The 22,633-nt window shown below is 45.5% G+C and overlaps 1 protein-coding gene across 12 annotated transcripts in view; it reads left to right on the forward strand.

The window, feature by feature from the left end:
• DST (dystonin) overlaps window positions 1-22,633 on the forward strand; it is a 428,507-nt gene that overhangs the window by 21,260 nt on the left and 384,614 nt on the right. The window contains exon 2 of one of the 12 annotated variants that reach the window (XM_025215834.1): window positions 8,369-8,460. The exons of the other annotated variants lie outside the window; for them this stretch is intronic. Coding sequence (XP_025071619.1) covers window positions 8,432-8,460 — 29 coding nt within the window. The 5' untranslated portion in view covers window positions 8,369-8,431. The remainder of the gene's footprint in view (window positions 1-8,368; window positions 8,461-22,633) is intronic. 12 annotated transcript variants of the gene reach the window in all.

The following is a 22,633-nucleotide window of genomic DNA, read 5'->3' on the forward strand; positions in this document are numbered from 1 at the left end:
CCTGGTGACCCTCTGCTCCTGGGGCTCAGGCTCCCTGTTCCTTCTGCTGGGATTCCCTGGCAGACGCTCAGCTTCTCCTCCCTGTACTCGGGACCACTGCTGCCTGGCTCCGTGGCCAGCGTCTCCCAGCTGGCATTCTGTTCCCCTCTCCCCGGGCAGCTGACTCTCTCTCCAGCTGCTCTTTGAGCAGCCCGTGCTTCTTCGAAGCCCCGCCCCGGGGCTCTCCGATCTGGAGCTGCCTGAGCCTGTGAAACTGCCGAGCCTGTGTTGGCATTTCTGCACAGCTGCCGCCCATCTTTGTCCCTGTGGTGAGTACTGTGGCTTGCCAGGTGGGGTCTTGGGATGTTGGGGGGCTTTTGCCTCCCCTCTCACACTCTGAATTGATTCGGGCAGTCCCTGCTTGCTGCCACAGGGAGCTGGACCCGAACTCTGTGCTGGTAAGTAGAAGGTGGGGAGTGGGGAGGGTACCATAGGGAGACACCTGTCAGACCCCATCCCTTGCCTGCTCTCCAAGCCCTCCTGAGTGCCCCCCAATCCCCGCCTGCTCTCCCAGCCCCATCAATGGCTGCCCCGCCCGGCCCCAGCTCCCAGTTCTGTGTAAAAAAAATCCCCCTCCCCACCACTGGCTTCTGCCAGGTGTGTGTGTGTGGGGGGAGCATTCCCACTGCCCCATGTTGTATGGGGGGCTCTGCCACGAGCCCTCATCCCCTGCCTGTTCTCCCAGCCCCATCAATAGGTGCCCTGCCCGGCTCCAGCTCCTGCTTCTTTTAAAAAGCAAAAAAGAAGCCCTGAACTCACTGGCTGCTGCAGTGGCCACTGGGGCTTCTGACTAATTGTGGCAGAGCCCCTCATGCAGTGGGGGGCAGCAGGGATTGCCCCCCTGCCTGGCGAAGCCGGTGAGTTCAGGGCTTTTTTTAAAGAGCTGGGGCTGGGTGGGGTAGCCATGCAGAGGCTGGGAGAGTGGGTGGGGGATGGGGGTTTGTAGCAGAGTCCCCTCAAGCAGCATGAGGCAGTGGGGAGCAGCAGGGATTTCCCCCCCCCCCCCCCCCCCCAGTCTGGCAGCATCTGGTGAGTGCTGGCTTTTTTAAAGAGCTGATGCTGGGGCCGGGTGGGGCAGCCATGGGGCGGGGCTGGGAGTGGGCGGGGCATGGGGGCTCATGGCACAGCCCTCACATAGTGTGGGGCAGTGCCCAGCAGCGGGGATTGCCCCCCACCTAGCAGCAGCCGGTGAGTGCCAGGCTTATTTATGAGCTGGGAGGCTGGGGCAGACAGGGCAGCCATTGATGGGGCTGAGAGAGCGTGCGTGCGATGGGGCCTGTTTGATTCGGAGATGAATTATTGACTTGAGGAATGCTTTTCCTAATTGCTGATCATGGACTGTGCCTTGTGTTCAGTGTAAAGGCTAGTCATGTATGATACTATTTTTGCTAGTGAAACAACTATGAAAGTATCATAGGGTTTGTAGTGAACATTCTGTAACCAGTCTAAGAGCTGATATTGAACATGAGAGGTTTTAGTGTGTTGATTGGGCAAAACTGTATGGTCAGGTACAGAAAGAATTTATGTTTTGTTATCTTTGGGGAAACATTCCAAGTTAATAAAGCTTTTGTTTGTGCGAACAACTAATTCTCACTTATCAGTAGATCTTAATAATTTTTTTTATATATGTACGTTTGATTCAGTGTACATTTAAAAGGTCATAGTTACAATAAACTCAGTGCATAGTGGTAGTACTTAGCACAAACAGTATTAAAAGCCATTATACCATTTCCTAACCTGACAAAGTTAGCCCACGCTGAGGTTTTGGGAACGTACCAAAGTTTCTGAGCTCCCTTCTCTTCCCAGTCAGAATCAACTTCTATGGCTTGGTTATATGTGGAGAATAGACAATGGCTGTGTTCCCAAGGGATGTCTTGTATGGAGAACTACAGGAAGAAGACCATGTGGGTGTCCTTATCTCCATTTTGAAAATGTTTTAATAGAGAGATAAAGGCAATGGACATTGAGCAAAACAATTGGCAGAAGATTGCTGAGGATCAAAGTGCTTGGAAACAGTCTATTAAGTGTGGATTGAAGGTTTTTGAGGAAAGAGCCCAACATGCAGAGGAAAGGAACAACCTCAGGAAGAATTCCTCACCACATGCAGGACTGTTAGATACAAATTTTAAATGTTATGGATGTGGAAGGGATCGTCATTCAAGAATTGGGCTCTACAGCCACACTTGCAGATGTTCAACGAGCTGCTGCCTCACTGGGTGCAAATGTGTTGTTTTACGAGACAGACAGATGCCTGCTACCATTATAACAAACTCCAAGTAATATATAAAAAAAGGATTTGGTATGCAACTGTTCAGGAGAAATCAGCTCGATTTTTATCATTTCATGTTGATTATCATTAGAGTAGATTGTGTTGAACAGAGATGATAGCTTTATTAAAAAAAAAGTTTTAGGTTTTAAAGGCAAAGGAGATGCAACAGATGTAATTGCATCGCTTTTAATCAGGCTATGATATTGGTCAATAATATAAAATATTACAGGGACTCAAAATAATTATGCCTATCTTGGCTAGGAATTTTCTGTTGGGCCAAAAGAGGAGAGAAATAATTAAAAACTTGGCATTGTTTTGGAAATGGAGATCTTACAGAGATCAGAACTAAAAGCATTCTATTTTAGTAGCAATTTGAAAGAGACTGCAAAATGGACATCAGTCAAGTTATATGTGCATCACAAGTGTGTATCCTTAGTACAGGGGTGGGTAAAATATGGCCCACAGGCTGGAGCCAGTCCACCAGGCAGCTCCATCTGGCCTGCGGGGCCCCTCTGTAAGCCAAAAGAATTATCACAGACCCTAGTCCTTGCTGCCCCTCTGAAAGCTGGCACCTTTCATGCAGGAGGTGTGGCTCTGGTTGATAAGCAACCAACCCCCACCCCAGCCTGGTCTGACCTGCCCCCAGCCCCAAGGTAGGGGCTGCTAGAGACAAGAAGCCTTTGCCTGGCAGAGGCTTTTGCCTGGTGACTCCGTGGCTGTTTCCCAGACCTCTCTCCCTGCCAGAGTGGAAATTCAGGTAAGGGTCCCACTGGGCCAGGAGCCAATGACTCCTTTTAGGGGAGAAGGGGCTGGGAGCATGGGGAGCCATGTGGTACAGGGCCAGGCCAGGCTGGCCCTGTACACTGGAGCTGCACATTATGGGCCTGGGTGGGGCTGGCCCTGCGCGCTGCCACCACATGCAGCCGGGGACTCAGACAGGAGTGCAGGATCTTCACTCTGTGGGGCCAGGTAGGGCTGGCCTTGCACCCTGCCACCATATGTAGCTCAGGGGAATCGGGTGGGAGTGCAGGAGCTGTGTACTATGGGGATGTGGGTCTGGTCCTGCAGCCTGCCACCATGTGTGGCCAGGAACTTGGGTAGGAGTGCGGAAATGTGAGCTGTGGAGCTGGGTGAGCTGGTTCTGCTTGCTGCCTCCATGTGTGGCGGGGGACATGAGAAGGAGTGCAATGGGGCTGGGTGGCCCTGCCCCACATGCTGTTGTGCATGCAGCCAGAGACTTGGGTAGGAGCACGGAAATGTGTGCTATGGGGTCAGATGGGTCTGGCCATGCTGGCTGCTACCACATGTGGCTTTGGGGACTTTGAGGACCTACACACACCATACACACATGCATATCCTCTCACGTGTCCCACCTCCCACCACACCCCCTAACACACCCACACCCCCCACAGACTCTCTCAACCCCCCCCCACATCCCACCATACTACCACACCCCGTACACCCTACCATCCCCCCTGCACATCCCAGATCCACATCTCCACATACCCACACATACATGCACCCCACCAACTCCCCAACCACATACTTCCCAACCTCGTACACCCCTTACCCCCCCGCATATGCAAAAGGAAGACTGTATTTATAGCTATTATGCAGTCACCTCTGTATACACTATGGAAACACACACACCAGAACAATTTTTTTTTAAGTAAAATTAAAATATGTTATAGTAGATGTTTGATTTTTTTTTAGTATATAATTTGTTTTTTTCTGGTTCCAGGGTGGCAGCCCTGCCTCTGCACCCCCTAACAGGACTACTTCCAGGGCAAGGGGTGGGACTTCTGGTGGCAAAGGTCAGGGGTTGAGACAGAACTTTTGGTCCCAAAAAGTTTCATAGTTTCATAGTTGGTAGGGTCGGAAGCGACCTGAGGAGATCATCTAGTCCGACCCCCTGCCATGGCAGGAAAAAGTACTGGGGTCAAACGACCCCGGCCAGATGTTCGTCCAGCCTTTTTTTAAAGCCCCCCGGGGTGGGAGCCAGCACCACTTCTCATGGTATTTCCAGGTCCTAGCTGCCCTGACAATGAAATAGCGCTTCCTAATGTCTAGCCTGAAACTACCCTCTGCCAGCTTGTGACCGTTATTTCTTGTCACTCCTGGGAGTGCTCGGGGGGAACAGGGACTCCCTCAATGCCTGCTGGTCCCCTCTGACTAGTTTGTAACAGGCCACTAGATCCCCACTCAGCCTTCTCTTGTGGAGGCTGAACAGGTTCAGGTCCCTTAGCCTCTCCTCCTAGGGCCTGCCCTGCTGACCCCTGATCATGAAAGTGGCCCTCCTCTGGACCCTCTCAATGCTGTCCACATCCCTCCTGAAGTGCGGCGCCCAGAACTGGATGCAGTACTCCAACTGCGGCCTGACCAGTGCCGCACAGAGGGGGAGGATCACCTCCTTGGACCTGCTTGAGATGCAAGCAGGTCCAAGGTGATTAGTAGCAAAGTACTTGGAGCATGGCATCGGCAAAATATGGATCTCTTAGCCCACTCTCATTTCTAAAGAGGGCAGTGGTCTGGACAGATCAGGAGTTTTTAGCTGACTGGTATAAATCCTGCGTTCTTCAAACTGGTGAACATGGAAAACAGTATTTCTTATAAAAATATCCTCTACCTTTATAGCAGAGTAATTGCTGATCAGAAGCTGCTAAGTGGAGAAACTGATTGTTTGATCAAGTGACTATGCACAAATCTCTTTGTGCTATTCATACTTCACTATCAATATATCAGTGTTATTTTTAACTCAGTGGTGACTGCTGATGATTGTGGACAGTTCATATTTCCTGACCTCTGCTTTCTCTCACTTTATCTTCCACTCCTCCAAAAAATTCCATTCTAGTTCTTATATATACCCTTTTAAACTGCAGAAAAAACATACCAGTTTCTCACTGACACAGAAATGCCCAGCTACTTACTTCTCAACAGGCACAGTTACAGATCCACAGATGAAAATGACTGCATCATCAATGAAATATTCTCACCCTAGTAAGGAGCCAAATAGGGACAGGACCCTGTAACTATTTTCAGCCATGTCTGAGGGAGCCTTGTGTTATGAGAAACCTTTTTAATATGACAGTTTCTGTGGGAATGTGCAAACCATGCCAATGATTAGAAGGGAGTACTAGCACACCTGAAACTTTGTACTCTAAACTGTTAAGTTCACCATGTTACAACTGCCCTGTGGAATGTAACATCCTTTGTTGCCATATTAGACAGAAATCACAGATTTCAAAGTGGGGATAGGCACCATCATTCCATATATCCCAATTACTATTCATAACAGGAAACAAATTTGTTTTTTAAACTATAGGTATGTTTGTGTGTGTTTAGTAGTGCTTAACACTAAAATATTGCATGTTTAATTAGGAGCCATGTTGAAATATTTTCACGAAGAATACAATGTCTGCAGCAGTAAAAATGACCCTCCCGTGCAGGGCCAGTATGTGAGTGTGATCCAGTATGCTGGCCTGGCCCTGTGTTGGCCCAGCCCCACGTATCTGGATCTGTTGACAAACTGACACAGCCCTACACTGCTAGATTTGACTGTGAACCAGCGTGGGTTAGCATTCAGAGCTATGTTATCTGGCCCTCAGGGTTCCTATGGGTCTGGATATTTGGCATCAGGGGTATGGGAGTTAACACTGCCACTGCTAATTTTTGCCCACTGCCAAATTTCTAGACTTGTGGGGAGCCCCATGGGCTGGATGACAACACCACTCCATAGTTGTGTCTTTTCTGTGTGTTTTCACCAACTGGCTTGAAATGTTTGGTAACTAGGACCAGATATACAATATGATACTTTTGAGTCATAGTTGTATACATTGGGCAGAAGAAGCATGGGTTTTCTCTATAATGATGTGACATCCTATATCTAATGGGACTTTCTGACCCTGTCATTTAATCATCCATAGCTTATTTTAGGTAGGATCATATGTCTATCTTAAGGCTAGGTCTTAACTGTAAACTTAATTTGAGTTATCTACACATGAAGTACCTCTCTCAAGTTAGCCTAGTTTAAGGGAGAACAGCCACAATATGCTATAACATAAACTACAGAGTAACTGGATTTTACAGTGTGTGATTGTATTATTAGTAGAACTGATGAGTGAGCAGCTAATGAGTTGTACCAACTTGAGCTGTAGTTTGTACCCCTAACACAGGGATGTTGAGCTCAGCGGGCCCTGTGGGCCAGATGAGTGTTACAGGACCATTCCAGGGGCTGGATGAACAGTGCAGGGCTGGATCACACCCAGGCTGCTTCCCCTTCCCCTGTCCCCCTCCCCCTTGTATGCTGGATCTGGTGCCAGCAGTGCTCATTCTGGCTGGTCCAGGATTGTGTCACTTGTGTTTCCTGCTTTGGGATGTGAGCCAAATGTGGTGTCATCTCCAGCCAGACTGGGGTGGACAGGGCATGCAGTGAGAGTGCTGGCTCCCATGGACTCCCCTACCATGCTTCCTGGATCCAGTGCCCACTTTGGTCAGTTCTCAATTGCATTGAGGTACTTGCTGTGTGGCTAGTCCAGGATTTGAGCTACTCTTGCAGCTCATGTCCTGGATTGACCAAAGCAGGCAGTTTGGGTGCTGAATCCAGCATGCTGTAGGGAGAGGTACTAGACTGGGTCCCTGCAGAGCCAGTACTAGGGCCATATGGTGTGACTTCACAGGTTGGATCTGGCCTGTGGGACTGTATTTTTTAAACCCTACTGTAACGGGCTAGTCCAGGGGTGGGCAAAATGTGGCCTGGGGGCTGGATATGGCTCACCAGGCCATTGTATCTGGCCTGTGGGGCACCTAAAAATGTTAGAAAATTAATATTTATCTGCCCCTGGCTGCCTGTCATGTGGTCCTCAATGGCTTGCCAAAACTCAGTAAGTGGCTCTCTGCCCGAAATAATTGCCTGCCCCGGGCTAGTCGAATTGAATTATAAGTACCACCCCACTTCATTGAAGAATTTAGCCTATGGGTGGGATAGGAGATAGAGCCACTTTCAGATGATAACTTGGATTTACCTTGGCAGTGAAGGTGAGGGGAGTAGTAGCTAAAGAGCACATAGTATGCATTTGCCAGCCAATACAAAGCCAGTTGATTAAAAACATGCACTGTATTTACCCAAACCCATGACTAGGTCCTGCTTCCATTTAGTTCGAGGGAACAAAAGTTTCTTGTCTTAGTTTCAAGTACAGTATGGTGGGAGTAGAGGTGTAGGGGTTGTTGTTCTGGTCCTGACCCTGATCTGGGCTTGCTACAGCCATAGCCCTTTTCCTCCAACCCCCTACCACCACATTTGTCCTGTCCCCTGCCATCTTTGTGCTGCTCTGCTGTGCCCCGACACTTCTGCTGCCTGCTCCCCCCGCACTTCTGAGAGGGCAAACATCATGGGGCAAGGGGCAGGAGTTGGGCTGTTTGACCCCTTCCTTCCCCCCTGCCACTTGTAACCATGCTGCTGCTTTTCCACATTGCAGTGGTGGGGGGAGGGGGGTGCGTTTAAGATGGCCCTTCAATAACTAGATTTTATACATTGACATTTTTAACACATTTATAAATCTTCCATGTATAGAATCGAATTATTGGAAGGGGGAAATCATCTTAAATTCCAAGTTTTGTTGGATTGAGGTAAATATGGTATTAAAACTGTTTGGAGATATTCAGTTAACTATGGTGTGAATTCTGATTGTGTGCTGGGAGGGAAGGGGGACGGGGGGAGTCCAGACACACTCAGCAGGCAAGAAAAGACACATTCTTTTTTCTAGTCCTGCTACTGCAAAGGGATTATTGACATTTGAAAGAATTTATGCTGATATTTATGAGAGGCAGCAAAAGTCCTATGTTAAAAGGTCTTGCTAATGTGTTGGGTGATGAAAAGAAATTGCATAATGAGCAAGAGATTAAATAAGTTTGGGAAAGTAAACACCAGAAGTTCAAAACTGAAAAATGTATTTGATAGGTGGAGCAGTGAAATGCCTGCAATGTACAGTGATTATGAACATATGGGATCAAAATAACGTTGTTCACAAAATAGATTAATATTATTCAACTATATATTTACAGTTGTGTCTATGGGAGAAGCAGGGAAATGTTTCAATACATTCTTGCTAAAGCTGTATTTGGAGGATGGAAGACCACTGCAAAAATCGGACAGGGTAATATAAAAGTTGTCTTCTCTTTGTGTGGGTTAGCTTCTATGTATGTATGTTCTGTTTCAACAAAGTTATTTTTTTTTCTCAGCAGTTGTCTGTAATCAGACATGACATTAAATACCTGTGAGAAATGTGTCACATAGCCTCCCTACCACAGAAGTGCTTTGATCTCTCAAATTCTTTGGTCCCATTACCTCAAGGAAAAGATCCTTCTAGAAATTAAGTAAAGTAACTGGAGCTGATAGGCATCATATTAAACGTCCATTTTTTATCAAGGTCATGTGCTTTCTTGTTTGTACTCTGGTTATTTGTGGGTTAGGGCAACCTTTCTTAATGTGCATAATGTATTTATTGATCAGTTACTCTCAAGCTTTTTAAATGTAACATCTATGAAAACATTCCTTTCATTGTTACAAAAACTGTGTATATTAGAAATCATTAGAGTAGTAGAGATGTAGAAACTTGGTCAGATTATTGGAGACTGTTACTACGCTACTTACTATGAAGCGATACAAAACTTTTCTAGTAAAGTGTATTTAGAAATAGTAGAAAAATTATATCCTTTAATGCACCTTATATTTCTTGAATGCTTAAAATACAACTTAATTGAAATACAGAGACATTCTGATTATATTTCATAATTATTTATTGGAGCTCTATTTTCAAAGAAAGAAGAGTCTATCTGGGCTTGTAGGAGTCTTCACCTTATTAAAAATGCATTGAAGTAGTGTAGTGAGAGGAAACACAGCAGCTTCTCAGAAAATAAAGATTGAAACGCAAAGAACCTGCAGAAAAAGTTGTATTTGTTTTAGAAATTGCATTTTTCTTACAGTTTACTGGTTTACAGTAGAAAACTGGATTATGGCAATATCAATATTATCATGACAAGATAACCCTTTTCTAATAAAAAAGGAATACAAATAGCAAAATAAGTCTTCACTGAGGGAGCAGGTAGATGAAGCAAGAATACTTTACAATGGCTGTGAAGGTGGTGAAGGCTGCTGCAAAATTGAAACCTCTGGTTGTTTAGTTTTTCCTTGCCATTGGATTAAGGTTCCCTTCTTATGAAGTATTGCGGTTGCTGCTGCACGATGGTGTCCCTACATTAAAAGAAGACATGAGCAGATGTCTTCTTTCTTTCTGTTGCTAGAATGTCACAATGAACTAATAGCAAAACATTACTACTTTGTGCGTGTGGACATTTGAACAACTTCTCACAGGGCCAATAGGTTGGAGGGCTTTAGCGCTCAATGAAAAGTGGTAAGTTATCACAGTTTCACTTCCATTTACCCCAGAGTAAGAGTGTGCACTTGGACTGTTACTCCAGAGCAGTTGGTGTGCAGTAAAGCTCCATCCCTTGAATCCTGTGGTAAACTTTGTGTCCATACCCTTATGTAAACTACTGAACTTAGTCTTCATACAGTATTACACAAATGCTTTCCTTTCAGGTAGATACATAAATGCCAGGTATCTGCACTGAGGAATTTCAGCGTATTGTCAGAAAAAATCCACAGGGGAAAAATATAGCCCTTATGGAAAACAAAATGCTGAAACCAAGTGCTAGCTTCTCAGAGGGAGCCAGCAGTTCTTAGCACGGTGCAGCAGTCGGGTGGGGGGGCTACCTGCTTGAAGGGCTGCAGACAGGATGACTCCTGCTCCTGCCCCTTGCCGCTGATTGGCTGTGTGGGCTGCCTGTCAAGTGGCCCTGGCTTTCACCACCAATGCGGGGAGGGGAGGTGGGTAGCCCCTATGAATTAGGTAGGTCCCTAACTATGATACATGCCCCAAGGCTCATGTGGTTTTGCAAAATTCCCACGGATGCATTTTATGGCAAGCAGGCATTACCAGTTCAGTTTTATTGGTGGAGGGGGAACTCCCCCACATTTTATGTAGTTTTCTTTTGGCAAGTGGTAAGATGAACTATGCCTTATGTAAATGCATTTCAAAGAGAGAGAGGTTAAGAAATACAGTGTGCAATTCTTTCAAGTCCTATGTTCATAAAAATAAACACTTTCTTATACTGATGCTTAGGTATATTGTTGCTACTCATTATGGAAAAATCCACAGTAAATAGTTCCCTTGCATGTTTTTTTTCCAAGCAAATTGGGCTTGTTTTTCAATGAATTTTTATAGTGCACCTTAAGATACACCTGGATACTTGGAGTAGATTTTGTTGTTTATATTTATAATATTTATATTTGTAATATTTATTATACATTCACAATCTGAGGAACCCCCTGCAGTGATGTGTTGAAAGACAAGTGCCCACTGGTCCAGGGCTGGGGCTGACAATCATCTGATTTTTTGGCCCTGGCCAGGACCTGCTACATGTTTAAATTAAGGTACTATGCAAACCAGCCATAAAATATTGTGCATAAGATATGGAACATTTTTGGTTTGTCATTTTATGGCACCTTAAATTGGGTGCATATGTTGCACCCTTGCCACGTATGTTACTCTGAACATGTTAATCACAGCATACTTGTAGAGTGCAGAGGGGCCCATAGAAACGCAAGGTGCTCTGGAAACAAGCTGGTGAACTGTGATAAGGTGGAAAAAACCTTAGGGCAGGCTCTGTCAGTAGTTGATGAATTTTGTTTATATAGTCTTTGTGAGTGCATTCTCCAGGTAAACATGCAGCCTTTTTCAGTCCCAGGGCTGTGTAATTAAGTGGAGTATTCTGCATAGAGAGTGGGACTCCATCAGAGTAGTGGTAAATCTTAAGTACAGGAAGCAGCTGATGTCCAACTGGCATCTATATATCTATTATGGAAACATAATACCAGAGGAAGCAAATACCTGTCATACTAGGTTCCGTCTGTATATCTCATGATATCTACCACTCTCCTTCCTGCCCTAAAAGAGAGGATTTAGGCCCTTCCTGAGAAGTATCTTTCCCTTGGATTATGTAGTCAACACTGAATTTTTCACCCACTCAAAGGAAGCTTTTTCTAGCATGGCTTTCTGGTAGCTGGGCCTTTGAATCTGTGGGAGAAAAGCAGCTGCAGCCTTTAGATAGTTATTTTGCAATTAGTTGCTATAGATTGCATCTCCCTTCCTCCCAGCTGGTGAGTGTTCTTAACTGCGCTTATGTTTTCTCCTTGCTTTCGTTTTTCCTTCTTATAGGCCTTCTCAGTGGAGTTTTAGTTCATATTAATATAAGTTTACTGTATAATCTGTGGTAATTGTAAGTGCTATATCTAACTATCTGACCACTTTGTAATATTTGCTATTGCTCACTCAAAATATTTCAGAAATTTCTGTAGTAAACTATGGAGAAATACTGATTTAGAGAGCTGAAGATTTTTCCATTCAGTGGAACAGATTTTTATGTTGTGCCGATGTAGCAGGTGGTAGAATCTGACCCCGTATCTTTCTGCAATATTGGTATTTGCCAAAAGTGGCAGCTTGCAGAAAAACAGCTACTTGAAATCCAAACCTCAGATGACCTGTACATTTTTTTTAACCATTTTTTAACATTTTTTTTATCTAGGCAATATTGAGAAACAGCTTTAGGATGGCAGACTTGCATTGGTTTGGGTAAAACTGCAAAAATGCATAATTAGAATTGCCTACAGGATTCCATCGCTTAGGCCTCAGCAATGGAATATAATTGTATTTTGGGAAAAGCCTTTGCATCAAATTGGCTACAGTCAATGCATTTTTTTTTTTTCAATTTTGTATGCAACTACAGCAGAACTTACGAGGAATTGTAGAACTGGAAGTTTCCCTTGTGATGGGAGAAATGTTTTACCAAAAGAAGCCAAGGTTGAAAAATTGTTCTTTGCAAACTTTTGGGTACAAATACCCTTCTTCAGGCATAGGGAGAGTCTGCTGTTGTTTTGTGTTCTCCTAGATGGAATAGACGCCAATATCCAGGAGCTCACAAAACAACAGCAGACTCTCCCTATGCCTGAAGAAGGATGGTTGTGCCCAAAAGCTTGCAAAGAACAATTTTAAAAACTATTTAGTTGGTCTAATAAAATATAACACATCCACCCAAAGAACCTTGTTTGCCTATGTCCTTAGAACAACACAGCTACAGCCATTACCTCCACTACTACTAAAGGATGAAGTTTTACATTTTGTGAGTTTTCTCTTGTTTCACTTAGGGCAGTGGTTCTCCACCTTTCTTGGACTTGAGGCATTCCTCCATTACTCTTGTGAATTGACTGGCACCCAATTTCAAAAACTACTTTATGTGTTACAGTGTGTACTTTTTTGCAGTGGAGTCAGGTAGTGGGGGTAGGGAACTGTCCAGGCAGGGACAAACCTGGGCCTGCAGTTATCTGCTTAGCTTATCTGCTTATCTTGTCATACCTCTCTTATTTCTTCACACTTCAGGGCACTCTTCAAAGGCTCTGGCAGTGCCCCAAGATCCCCTGGCACCCTGGTTGATAATCACTGATTTAGTGGAAGAGATCTCACCTTTTTCTTTCTTTCTTCATTCAGGATGTCTCTCCCTGAAAAGGCATGGAGGATTGGGGAATCTACTTGTTTTCTCATCTAAACAAAAATATTTTTTCATAGTCCAGAATGAAGGCACCATTGTCAAGCAAGCAAAAATATTTTAAGTGCACTCATTTGTAAAGTTACTATTTTTGTTAGTCTTTTTTGTGCTTAGGGTTTGATTAAGGAAAGCATGCCTAAGCTTTCATGGAAGTATTTAAATATCTATTTAGTTTCAGCTATATTCTAGTAGGAATTCAGCATATATTTGAATTAAGGAGGTGCTGAAGTGCTGTCCTAAGTAGGGAAGGTTTTCCTGGAATTGTGGTTGAAAGGCATCAATGCTGAAATGCATTTGCAGAACTAAGAGAACAAATAATTACCATACATGATAAAAATCCATCAGTGATTCACTTGCATTCAGTGCTCACATACCTTTTTATTAGGATATTGGTAGTAGTGTCAGCTTTGAGTGCTTGTTTTTTATTAAGCCTTTAAATTGTCTAAAGTTCTGTTTTCTTTATAGAAAGATGATAAAAGAAACAATGCCAAAATCATTTTTGTCACTTTATTATTGCCAGACTGTGCCAGTTAAACAGCATTCTAGTTTTAGTTCTGAGCAGCTTCTCTTCTTTAAATTCCTTCTTAAACCAGATTTTGTTTTGCCTTGTTTCTAATCTCTTCCTTCCTGCTAGCTGCCTGAAATCATAGCTAAAATGCCAATATTGCATATTCTCTACAATTCTAAGAAGTTTTGTATTTGTATCTTACTAATCATAATAGTCACTGTCCTGTTTATTTTTATAAGCAGGGATCCAGGTTTTCTGTGTTCTGTGGAGATTTTTCCCCTTTGAAGTGGAAAACATGGGTTTTCCCTTTTGCAAACCGCTCTCTGCAGGCTGGCAGGGTTCCAACCTGCAAGAGCTACTTGCAAAAGGGAGGGAAACCCTAAGCCCTGTCCAGAGGGGCTGGGAGCAGGACCTGAGAAAGCTAGGACTGGCTCAGACTCACTTTCCCTCCTGCGGGCTTTGGGGTAAGTAGGGCTTTTAGGGGCTGGGCCCTGGAGGAGGGGAGCAGCTGGGGGCCTCCTCCAGGAAGGCTGGGGGGACCATGTTGGTTGGATGAGGATAATGCTGCCTGGGCAGGGAGGCAGGGTTGCAGGGAGAACTGGCAGGGTGGGCAGGCGGGGGGGCAGGGCAGGGGTGTGTGGATAGCAATCATCCTGTCCTGCGCCACAGGCTGGGGCAGTCGCGAGTTGCCTCGTCCCTCTGTGGCTTATCCCAGTTGGGCTGGGGCTGGGACACTGCTCAACTGAGGTGGCAGTGGCAGCAGCTTGGTGTGGGAGGGAGGGAGGCAGTGCATACTATGCCCCTGTCTGCCTGGCCAGGTATCCTCAGGGCAGGGTTGGGGGCTGGGGCTGGGAGCACCGCCCAGCTGGGACCAGGACACTTGTGCTGGTGGCTGCTGCCCCACTGCTCACTGCACTGCCATACCACATTCTGGTGGACTGAGGCTTCTGACAACTCTGCTGGGGCTAGCACTGGAGGCAGTAACTGGGGGCGCACTGCATGGTGGGGCATGGGGAGGGGAAGTGAGGAGTGGCATAGCTAGCCGACATGCTGCCCTGCCTAGCCTGGGGGTTTGACATCCTTGCCAGCCCCGGGGTGGGGATCGGGGAGGGGGGCCTCCTGGCCCTGGTAACCACTCAGGGGGGTTGTGAAGGGTCGGGGGAGTGGTGGAGGTGGCATCAGGGTCTGTGTGTTATGGGCTGAGGGTGGCAGTGGGGGAGGGAGGCATGTGTGTGTAAGGGAGAGAGATGGTGGGAGTACATTCTGGGTAGAAGTAGTCTCCAGAGCCAGGCCTGGTGCCCCCTGGCCCGTTAAAGCAACCTGTGCAGGGGAGGCTGGCCTGAAACGGCGGGGGGCTTGCCCAGCCTGAGGCATACCCAGCCCAGTCCCTGAACCCCAGTTAAGGGTTTCTCAGGAAGACCATGGGGACTGGTGGGGCCTGAGCATGGGTGAAGGGAGCAGAATAGCAGGGGCTGGCACTGCTCAGAGCCACAAAGCAGCAGGTGGGACCGCTGCAGCTGGATTCATGGCCTGGTGCAGGGGGGAAGTTGCTGCTGGGAGGGAGTGAATGGGTGCAGGCAGGGACGGGTTGGGAGTGAGGGATAATGGCATGGGCAGGAGCAGGGCACTGGTGTATATGTGCTGCTCAGAGCCACAAAGCAGCTATGGGAACAGCTGCAGTTGGACCTGCATCCTGGTGAGTGAAGGGCACAGGGAGAGCTTTGATTTTCTATGATAAAACAAAATCAAACACCAAAATATATAGGGATTTAGAATGTATTTTATTATAGTTATTGAAGCACTGGTAGGCTTCCAAGTTGCTTTAAAATTGTAAATATATCAATAAAACTTTGCATTCATCTGATACCTATATATAGTGGCCTTTCATTTAGGGTTGCACCAATAAAGGTTTTTGGACTGATGCCGATAGCCGATTTTTAACAGCCAATACAGATCTAATTGCTGATATGCGGTCTGGCAGCTTGGAGAGCAGCATCTGGCTGGTAAGTCTGTTGTGGGGGATGGGGCCAATGGGGAGGGAAGGGGTGTGGCGGGGTAGATAGAGGCTCCTGTGGTGAGGGAGTGGGGCTGGTGCTAGGGCTAGGGCAGGGGCAGCACTGCACAGTCAGGACGGGCTGCTGAACAGCTGCGGCTCATCTGAGGGGCGTGGGGAGGAGGGGTGGCACATACCCTGGGAGGGCATGGGGGGCATGTGCCCCCCGGATCTGTGTGGGGCGAGGGCGGGCTGCTGGTGTGGGCTTGGGCTGGGTGCAGTGCTGGCCTCTTCCGGCAGGGAGACTTGGCTAGGGCTGTACTTGGGGCAGGTGGTGGGGGTGCTGCTATGGTGAATTTTGGGGTGGCTGCAGCCCATCCTGTGGTTCCCATCCCTGTGCTGTTGCCCACCCCAAGTGTAGCCCAGTCTCCCTAATGGAAAGAGGCTGGCACGGCCCCTGACCCCAGCCCACAGTGGCAGCCTGTTCTCGCCCCATGTGCAGATCCGGGGGGTATACACCCCCTATACCAGAGCTTTCCAAACTTTTCATGTTGGTGACACACTTTTTAGACATGCATCATTTCACGACACAGTAATTCAGTTCCGGGGGAGGGGCCAAGGGAAGCAGACGCAAGTAAGGGAGCTCCGCGGTGCCCTTCTGCAAAATTTTCTGCATTTCGCGCGACACACCTACACACTGCCGCCGACACACTAATGTGTCGCAGCACACAGTTTGGAAAGCTCTGCCCTATACCCTCCCAGGATGCATGCAGTGGCAGGATCTGCCCCGTGCCCCATGGACATGCCATTCACAGCTCCGTCCTGTGCCCCATCCCACCCCACCCCACCCCACCCTGGCTGTACAGCACCTGCCCCAGCCCCATTCCCTCCCTGGGCTGTGCTGTTGGCTGCCTGCGTGCTGTGTAGCATGCATGCACACAGCATTTATCAGCAATATCATTGGCCACATTAACCAAAAAAAGCTGATTGCTGATCATGTCACATTTCCTTTTATCAGTGCTGATACAATATGGGACCGATGTATCAGTGCACCACTTTCATTTTAATTGCTGAAAAACACAGATATTGGGGGGTTTTATCAGAATCATGGATGTTTATCAGAGAATTTTGGATTTTTAAACACAGCAAACCAGGACCCCTGTTTATAAGAAATGAGGAAGAATATATTTTCATTCCTTTCTTGGATCAGGTTCTGATTTTCAGTATGAAGAAGGAAAGCCTTCAATTCTTCTCTGAATTTCTTTCATACTGCTTTCTAACTTAAGTGAGAAGGATCTTTTGACATCTTTCATTGGTAACTTTAGCTAGAGCTCACTCAGCAGATATGAAACCACTTGTCTCGTACTCTGTTGCAGTTCAGTTGATAGCTAACATTACCTTTGACATATGGTACTGGATTAAAAGTTTATATATTTGGTAACAAGATTTAAAATAAATAGCCATTTAAAGTGACAGCCAAACACAAGAAGTCATATATTGAATTTTAAGGAGGTTAAACCAGCGTTTGTCTTCTCTATTGGAAAAGGGAGTGGGATTTATCATCTCCATTGCTGGAGCAATTTGTAATTTTATGCTGCAGTGTGTGCTGCTCTGGGATTGGGAGAAGATGAAGTTGCTTTAGCTCCCCCTTGCTTTTCGTGCTTTAAGAGTAGATGAACTGGACCAGAGGATTTAGCAGTTCAAACTTAAGTAGTAAGTTGTGAAGTAGCTTGTATTAAGATTCAGAAACTATTAAGAAAAAATTCCTCTAGTTACATATATGATTAATAAATATAGTGGACCATTTGAGATTTCACAAGTATGCAAACATTTTTTCACTTCCCATAGAAGTATTTTTCAACAGTTCAGGACAGCTGCTAAAGTTACCTGACAAAAATAAACTCTCACCGTAGTCAAAGCAAAGAGATGTTACACAATTTAGGCTTCAGAAGTGGAAAGCTAACAAAACAGTAACTATTCTTGATTAACATTGCCTTGTAAAAATAGGACAAGATTTGATCTCAGTTACATTGGTATAGATTGGAAGCTAAAATCCTAACCCATATGCATGGCTTGTGGCAAAACCATAATAAATGTTTCGGTGGTTAAATATGAAGTAGAATTGGGCTTCTTCATTGGCTATTATACGGTATACCCAGTCTGTACTCAGGCTGTCAAGCTGTAATTACTACACTATTATTGTGCTATATCAGTGGGCAAACACTCGGAAGGGCATAATTTCTGATTATGATAATTCTGGATGACACTAATTCTACGAAGACTTTAGAAGACGAAGACAACTTAAGAAGTGTTGTGGGTTTGTTTTTGTTTAAGTTATGTTTTGCAGAGTGGCATTTCTGTGTTGTTTGATAGTCATGAGCCTGAGAAATATTTTTATTTTGAAAAAATTCTATAAAATGAACTACTTTTCAATGAATTCACTGATTTGTGGTGAAGGAGTAATTGCATTGTCCAGATGCAGGCAAAATGACTTGTCTACCTGTGACACAGGTTTTCATTTTATATCTGATGATACCCCGATAATAGGTCTGGAGCAATTGTCAGTGGGCACCACTCTTTGTGCTGAGTTGTGTCATGGTTTTGAGAAGGACAAGTGTCATGTGGAGATTTGAGAGTATCATCCTTATCTTCATATAAATCATATGACTGAATTAGCATTAAGACAAAGTTCTCTATTTGAAATGGTCAGTTCACTTCAGCAGTTATTCCTCCTTCTCACAATTCATGTTGGTGAGAAGTTTTTAAGCACTCCTTCACTCCCCCATAGATTTCTGTCTTAAGGTGTAACATTTAAAAGAATAGAAGTTGCTAGAAACAGAAACTGTTGTGATTACACCAAGCATTGTTTAGAATTCTGCTTCCAAATCAATTCATTTTCATTATAAGTTTTATTTTTGGGTCAAACTTCATAAATTATGCCAGATCTCTGGTTTCTAAGTTCTCTTAACAGGAATAAATAAATAAGTAGCCATGTATTTTGGCTAGGAACAGACATTCAAAAAGCCTGAGCCTGAGTCAATTCAATCTTTGCAGGTTAGTCTAACCTGCAAAGCTTTCAATAATTTGGAGGGGGATAGACATTCCCTTTTCATTCCAGACATGCAGGTACATGCCTGCAGTGGCTGAGGTTAGAAGCCGGGGGGTGCTAGAAGAGCCCTCCTTTCCTTTCCTTTCCTTTCCTTTCCTTTCCTTTCCTTTCTGCAGTGCTGAGCTGGCGGGGAGTGGCCAGGACCAGGCAGAATACTATGATTAGGGAGGGGTTTAAAGCTCCACCCCACCTTCTCGCTGCTTAAGGGGCAGGAGTGTTGCCAGACCCTAGCCCCCAGCTAGCACTCTGAGGCAAAGGGGGTGCATGTAGTGCATGCATCTGGTGATGATACTGAGCTTTTCAGTCTCCTCCTCCCTGTCTGCAAACCTGACAGCTGCAAACCAGCAGGGGACTGATAATACCACAGTGTTTATCAGCCCATCGGTAAAACAAAAGCCTCTCTTATTAGTTCAAGCACTTCTTAAACAGCTTGTAGCTTTCCGTGCCTCTCCCTCCGAGCGTCACACGTCTGGGTCTCCTTCGAACCTCACTGTCGCCTTCTGGGTTGCACGGCCAGGCTACTGGGAGCGGCCTTGGGTCAGCTACACGGGGGTTTCACCTGCCATGTCTTTGATGGTGATTGGTCCTTTACGGGGAGGAGGATGTTTGATCCCGTCTCCTCGGTATTCCCCCTCGGTTGTCCTCGTGACTATTGCTTCTTGGGGCTCCACCTCCCCTACACTCTGCCTAACGCCAACCGTGATGTTATCCATCAGGTCCAGTTTTCTGGCCCTCACTGATGCTCGGTTTCCTAAGGGCTGTGGCTGTGGGCTACAGATGGTACTGGCACTGAACGTCCACCGCTGCCCTTTGGTGTTCCCCGGTTCATGGGGTGTCGGCCTTTGCCTGGGCTTTGGGTCCCCTTGGCAGGTTACCCCCTCCCTGGGTCCAGTACCTGTTGCCTGTCGTCTGTCTGGGTTTTGGCGCCGGTGTTCCAGTCACCGCTGCTGCTGGCCTCTGCTCACGCTGGCCTTGAAGGTGACTCGTTGGGCCCTCGCTGACCTGACTTGTCTCTCCTGGTTCCCCCTCTGGGGTGCCACCACATCTCCTTTGCCACTGGCTCCTCGGTCCTCTTCGACCTCTCTGAGCTGGTTGGGGACGCCTCTTCCGGGCCCCCCTGGCTTTCTTCCTGCTAGGCCTTTTTTTACTGGGTGGCTGCTTGGCCAATTGCCCCTGGCACACTTTTACAAAGCGCACCCAAACCGACATGGGAGCCATTCCCGGCTCCTCCTGGCTCCACAGCAGGCTTTCCTTTTGATTGTGAACCGCGGCAGCTCCTGCCGTCGTGGTTTCAGTTTTGCCGCCGGCACCTGCCGGTGTGGCGTCCCACCGCCTCTCTCTGGCTTCAGGTAAGTTTTTTCCACACAGCTCCAATGAAGGAATGGAGGAACATTACTAGCTGTTCTGTTGATTAGCTCCAAAAAGCCCTAATCCACTGTCTTGTTTGACTTTGTCTGTCTGCCTGTCCCAGTGAAATTGGACGGACACACACACACGGACATCTTTCAGCATTAGCTAGCATACCACATGCCTAGGGCCTGTGGGGCTGGGGTGCATGCTGTGGGAGATGGGAGGGAGGGAAGGGAGAATCCCTGCTTGAGCAGCGAGGGAAGCCAGGCAGACCCTGCAGTCTCCCCCAAAGCTCTGGCTATGGAGGAGATAGGCAGGGCTAGCCTGTTCTCTGGAGCAGAGAGCACAGGCTAGCCCAGCCCAGCCCAGGGCTGCAAAGCATCTGGGATGTTGGGGGACTCTGGTTTAACTTAAACCAGGAAGGGGTCTGGGATAGACATTGCATAAATCGGTTTGACCCAAATCAGATAAGTCTGATACTACATTCAGTCAGATTTATCTGAAACTGGTTTCAGCTATTTTGAAACTGGTTTATGTGCACTGAATTTCTGTTCTGTTACAGGTTTAACCTTGTTTTTGATCACTCAAATTGGTTTATGTGTAATGTCTATCCCTAGCCTTTGTGAGCAATGCTATGTTGTGCAAGCTGTATTTTTCCTATTTTGCTATTTGAAAATTGGTTTGCATAACACTGGTTTTCATTTAATTGTGCCAAGGTGAAATGATAAAGATTGACCTGTATATACAAGGACACTGACGTTCTGTATCCCTGTCATACCGTCTTCTGGTAATGAATTTTCAATATACTTATAAAAAATTTAGGAAAATTGGAAGACAGAAGCTGGCAGATGATTATAAAGATAAATTTATTTTGTCCTTATTGATGGCTAAAAAAGAGATAGATACTTTTAAACTGGAAAGAAGAGAGAATGCCAGATATAGCCTCCTGGCAAGCTTGAATGACCCATCTCATCCTTGGAAAAAGCACTCAATATGAGTAGTTGCAAAAGAGGATTTTTACTACATCTGGGAAATCATTTATAGCCTTTTAACATCGATCTGAAGACTGGAATGTGCAGTCTCCTGCCACTGATTTACATCTTGGACCAAGGCACAATAAATGTGACTTGCATAGAAAGCCATGACTGATTTTGTCATTTTTGTGGGGTGTTTAACAACTGCATTGAGTTAGACTTGTGTGGTATCTCTATTTAAATTTAAATTTTCTTAACTATTACTACACTATTATGCTGGCATCTAAATGCCCCAAGAGTAGGGCCCTACTGTGTTAGGTTTCATACAGACATTGAACCTGAGCTTTTCTCAGACACTTTAAAATAAAAACACAGGCTGAAACACAGAATACAGATTTGGAATTCACATTTTTTAAAACAACCCCTTCCTTTTCTTGAAGGAGGTATCACTTGCTTGAAGCCTTCTTTAAGTAGTCAGGCTATATCCAAAATGCTCTATTTAATCTCCTAATCTTATTACATTTTACATCATTCTGCAGTCTCTCTAGATTCTATTATGGAAATGCAAGAAGGGTGTGATCTTGTGACCATGAAAGAAATTCTCTTATTATTTCAGTTGGAATATTGCCTTTCATTTGAATTGATACAAGGTCAGACTCAACATGAAGTACTACAGACTGCTGGATAACATTTCTCCCTGTATAGTGTAATGAGAACAAATTCAGAAAGAGAAGCATACGAGTGTTTGTCTATTGAGAAGTAATATGCTAATGAAGAAAGATTTGCTATTCAGGTACAGCAACTCAGAAAAAAACTACTCTGGTAATTTACAGAATAGTATTTTGGGATCTGTATATTTATAGACACCCTTGTTTCTCTACATGAATACTAATCATATTGACCTTTCCTGGAACTGTACATATAATTCTGAATGCATAATGCTGGCTGTCTCCTAGATGCACATTTTATCTACTTCCTGTTACATAATATTAATTTTGATAAAAATATTATTGCTGCTTAAATATTTAGGGTACAAAATTGCATTCACATAAAGGTGAAAGAATGTGCAGCCATTGTTTCACAGATCAAATATATTAAAGAAAACAGTTGTCAGCCTGCCTTTCCCTTTTCAGGTCAAGGTAAATTATTTTCTCTGGCAGTGGCATTAATTCCCTGGTTAAGTTGGATGAACTCTCATTTTGTTTAGCTAGGCTGAACATATGGAGCATATTGCCCTACTAATCCATGGATGCACAGTCTTCTGATTCATCCAAGTGCATTTCAGGGTGCAGATCTTTAAAAAAGCGTGATTAAGATGGTAGTCACTTGAGTAATGGCTTACTTATCCGTTCAACATTGTGACAGTTGAGTTTAGCTGATCGGCTTACGATCAGTCTTCAGTCTGAAATGTCTGGCTGAGCATTCTTTTTGAAGGTCTCTGGAACCTGCTTCCCTGTTCTGACAGATTTGGAACTTGTTTTGGACCAGATTTTGACCTTCTGAGAATTGTTTTCCCAGCCTTTTCTCTGAGGACATTGTAAATAAAGCTTAAAAGTCAGGTTGTGCAGTTGAACTAAGTTTGTGTTAACCTTATTTAATTTCCTCTTGTTTTATGATCTGTGTGTCCGTGCTCCCAGGGACCTTCTATTATACATTAGCCAATTGCCCATCAAGAATGACAGTGGGTAAGGGCAGGGAGGCAGGTAGGAACAGCGCCGTTTCCCCCCCCCCC

The sequence above is a fragment of the Alligator sinensis genome, unplaced genomic scaffold (genome assembly GCF_000455745.1).
Source record: "Alligator sinensis unplaced genomic scaffold, ASM45574v1 scaffold482_2, whole genome shotgun sequence".
NCBI lineage: Eukaryota > Metazoa > Chordata > Crocodylia > Alligatoridae > Alligator > Alligator sinensis.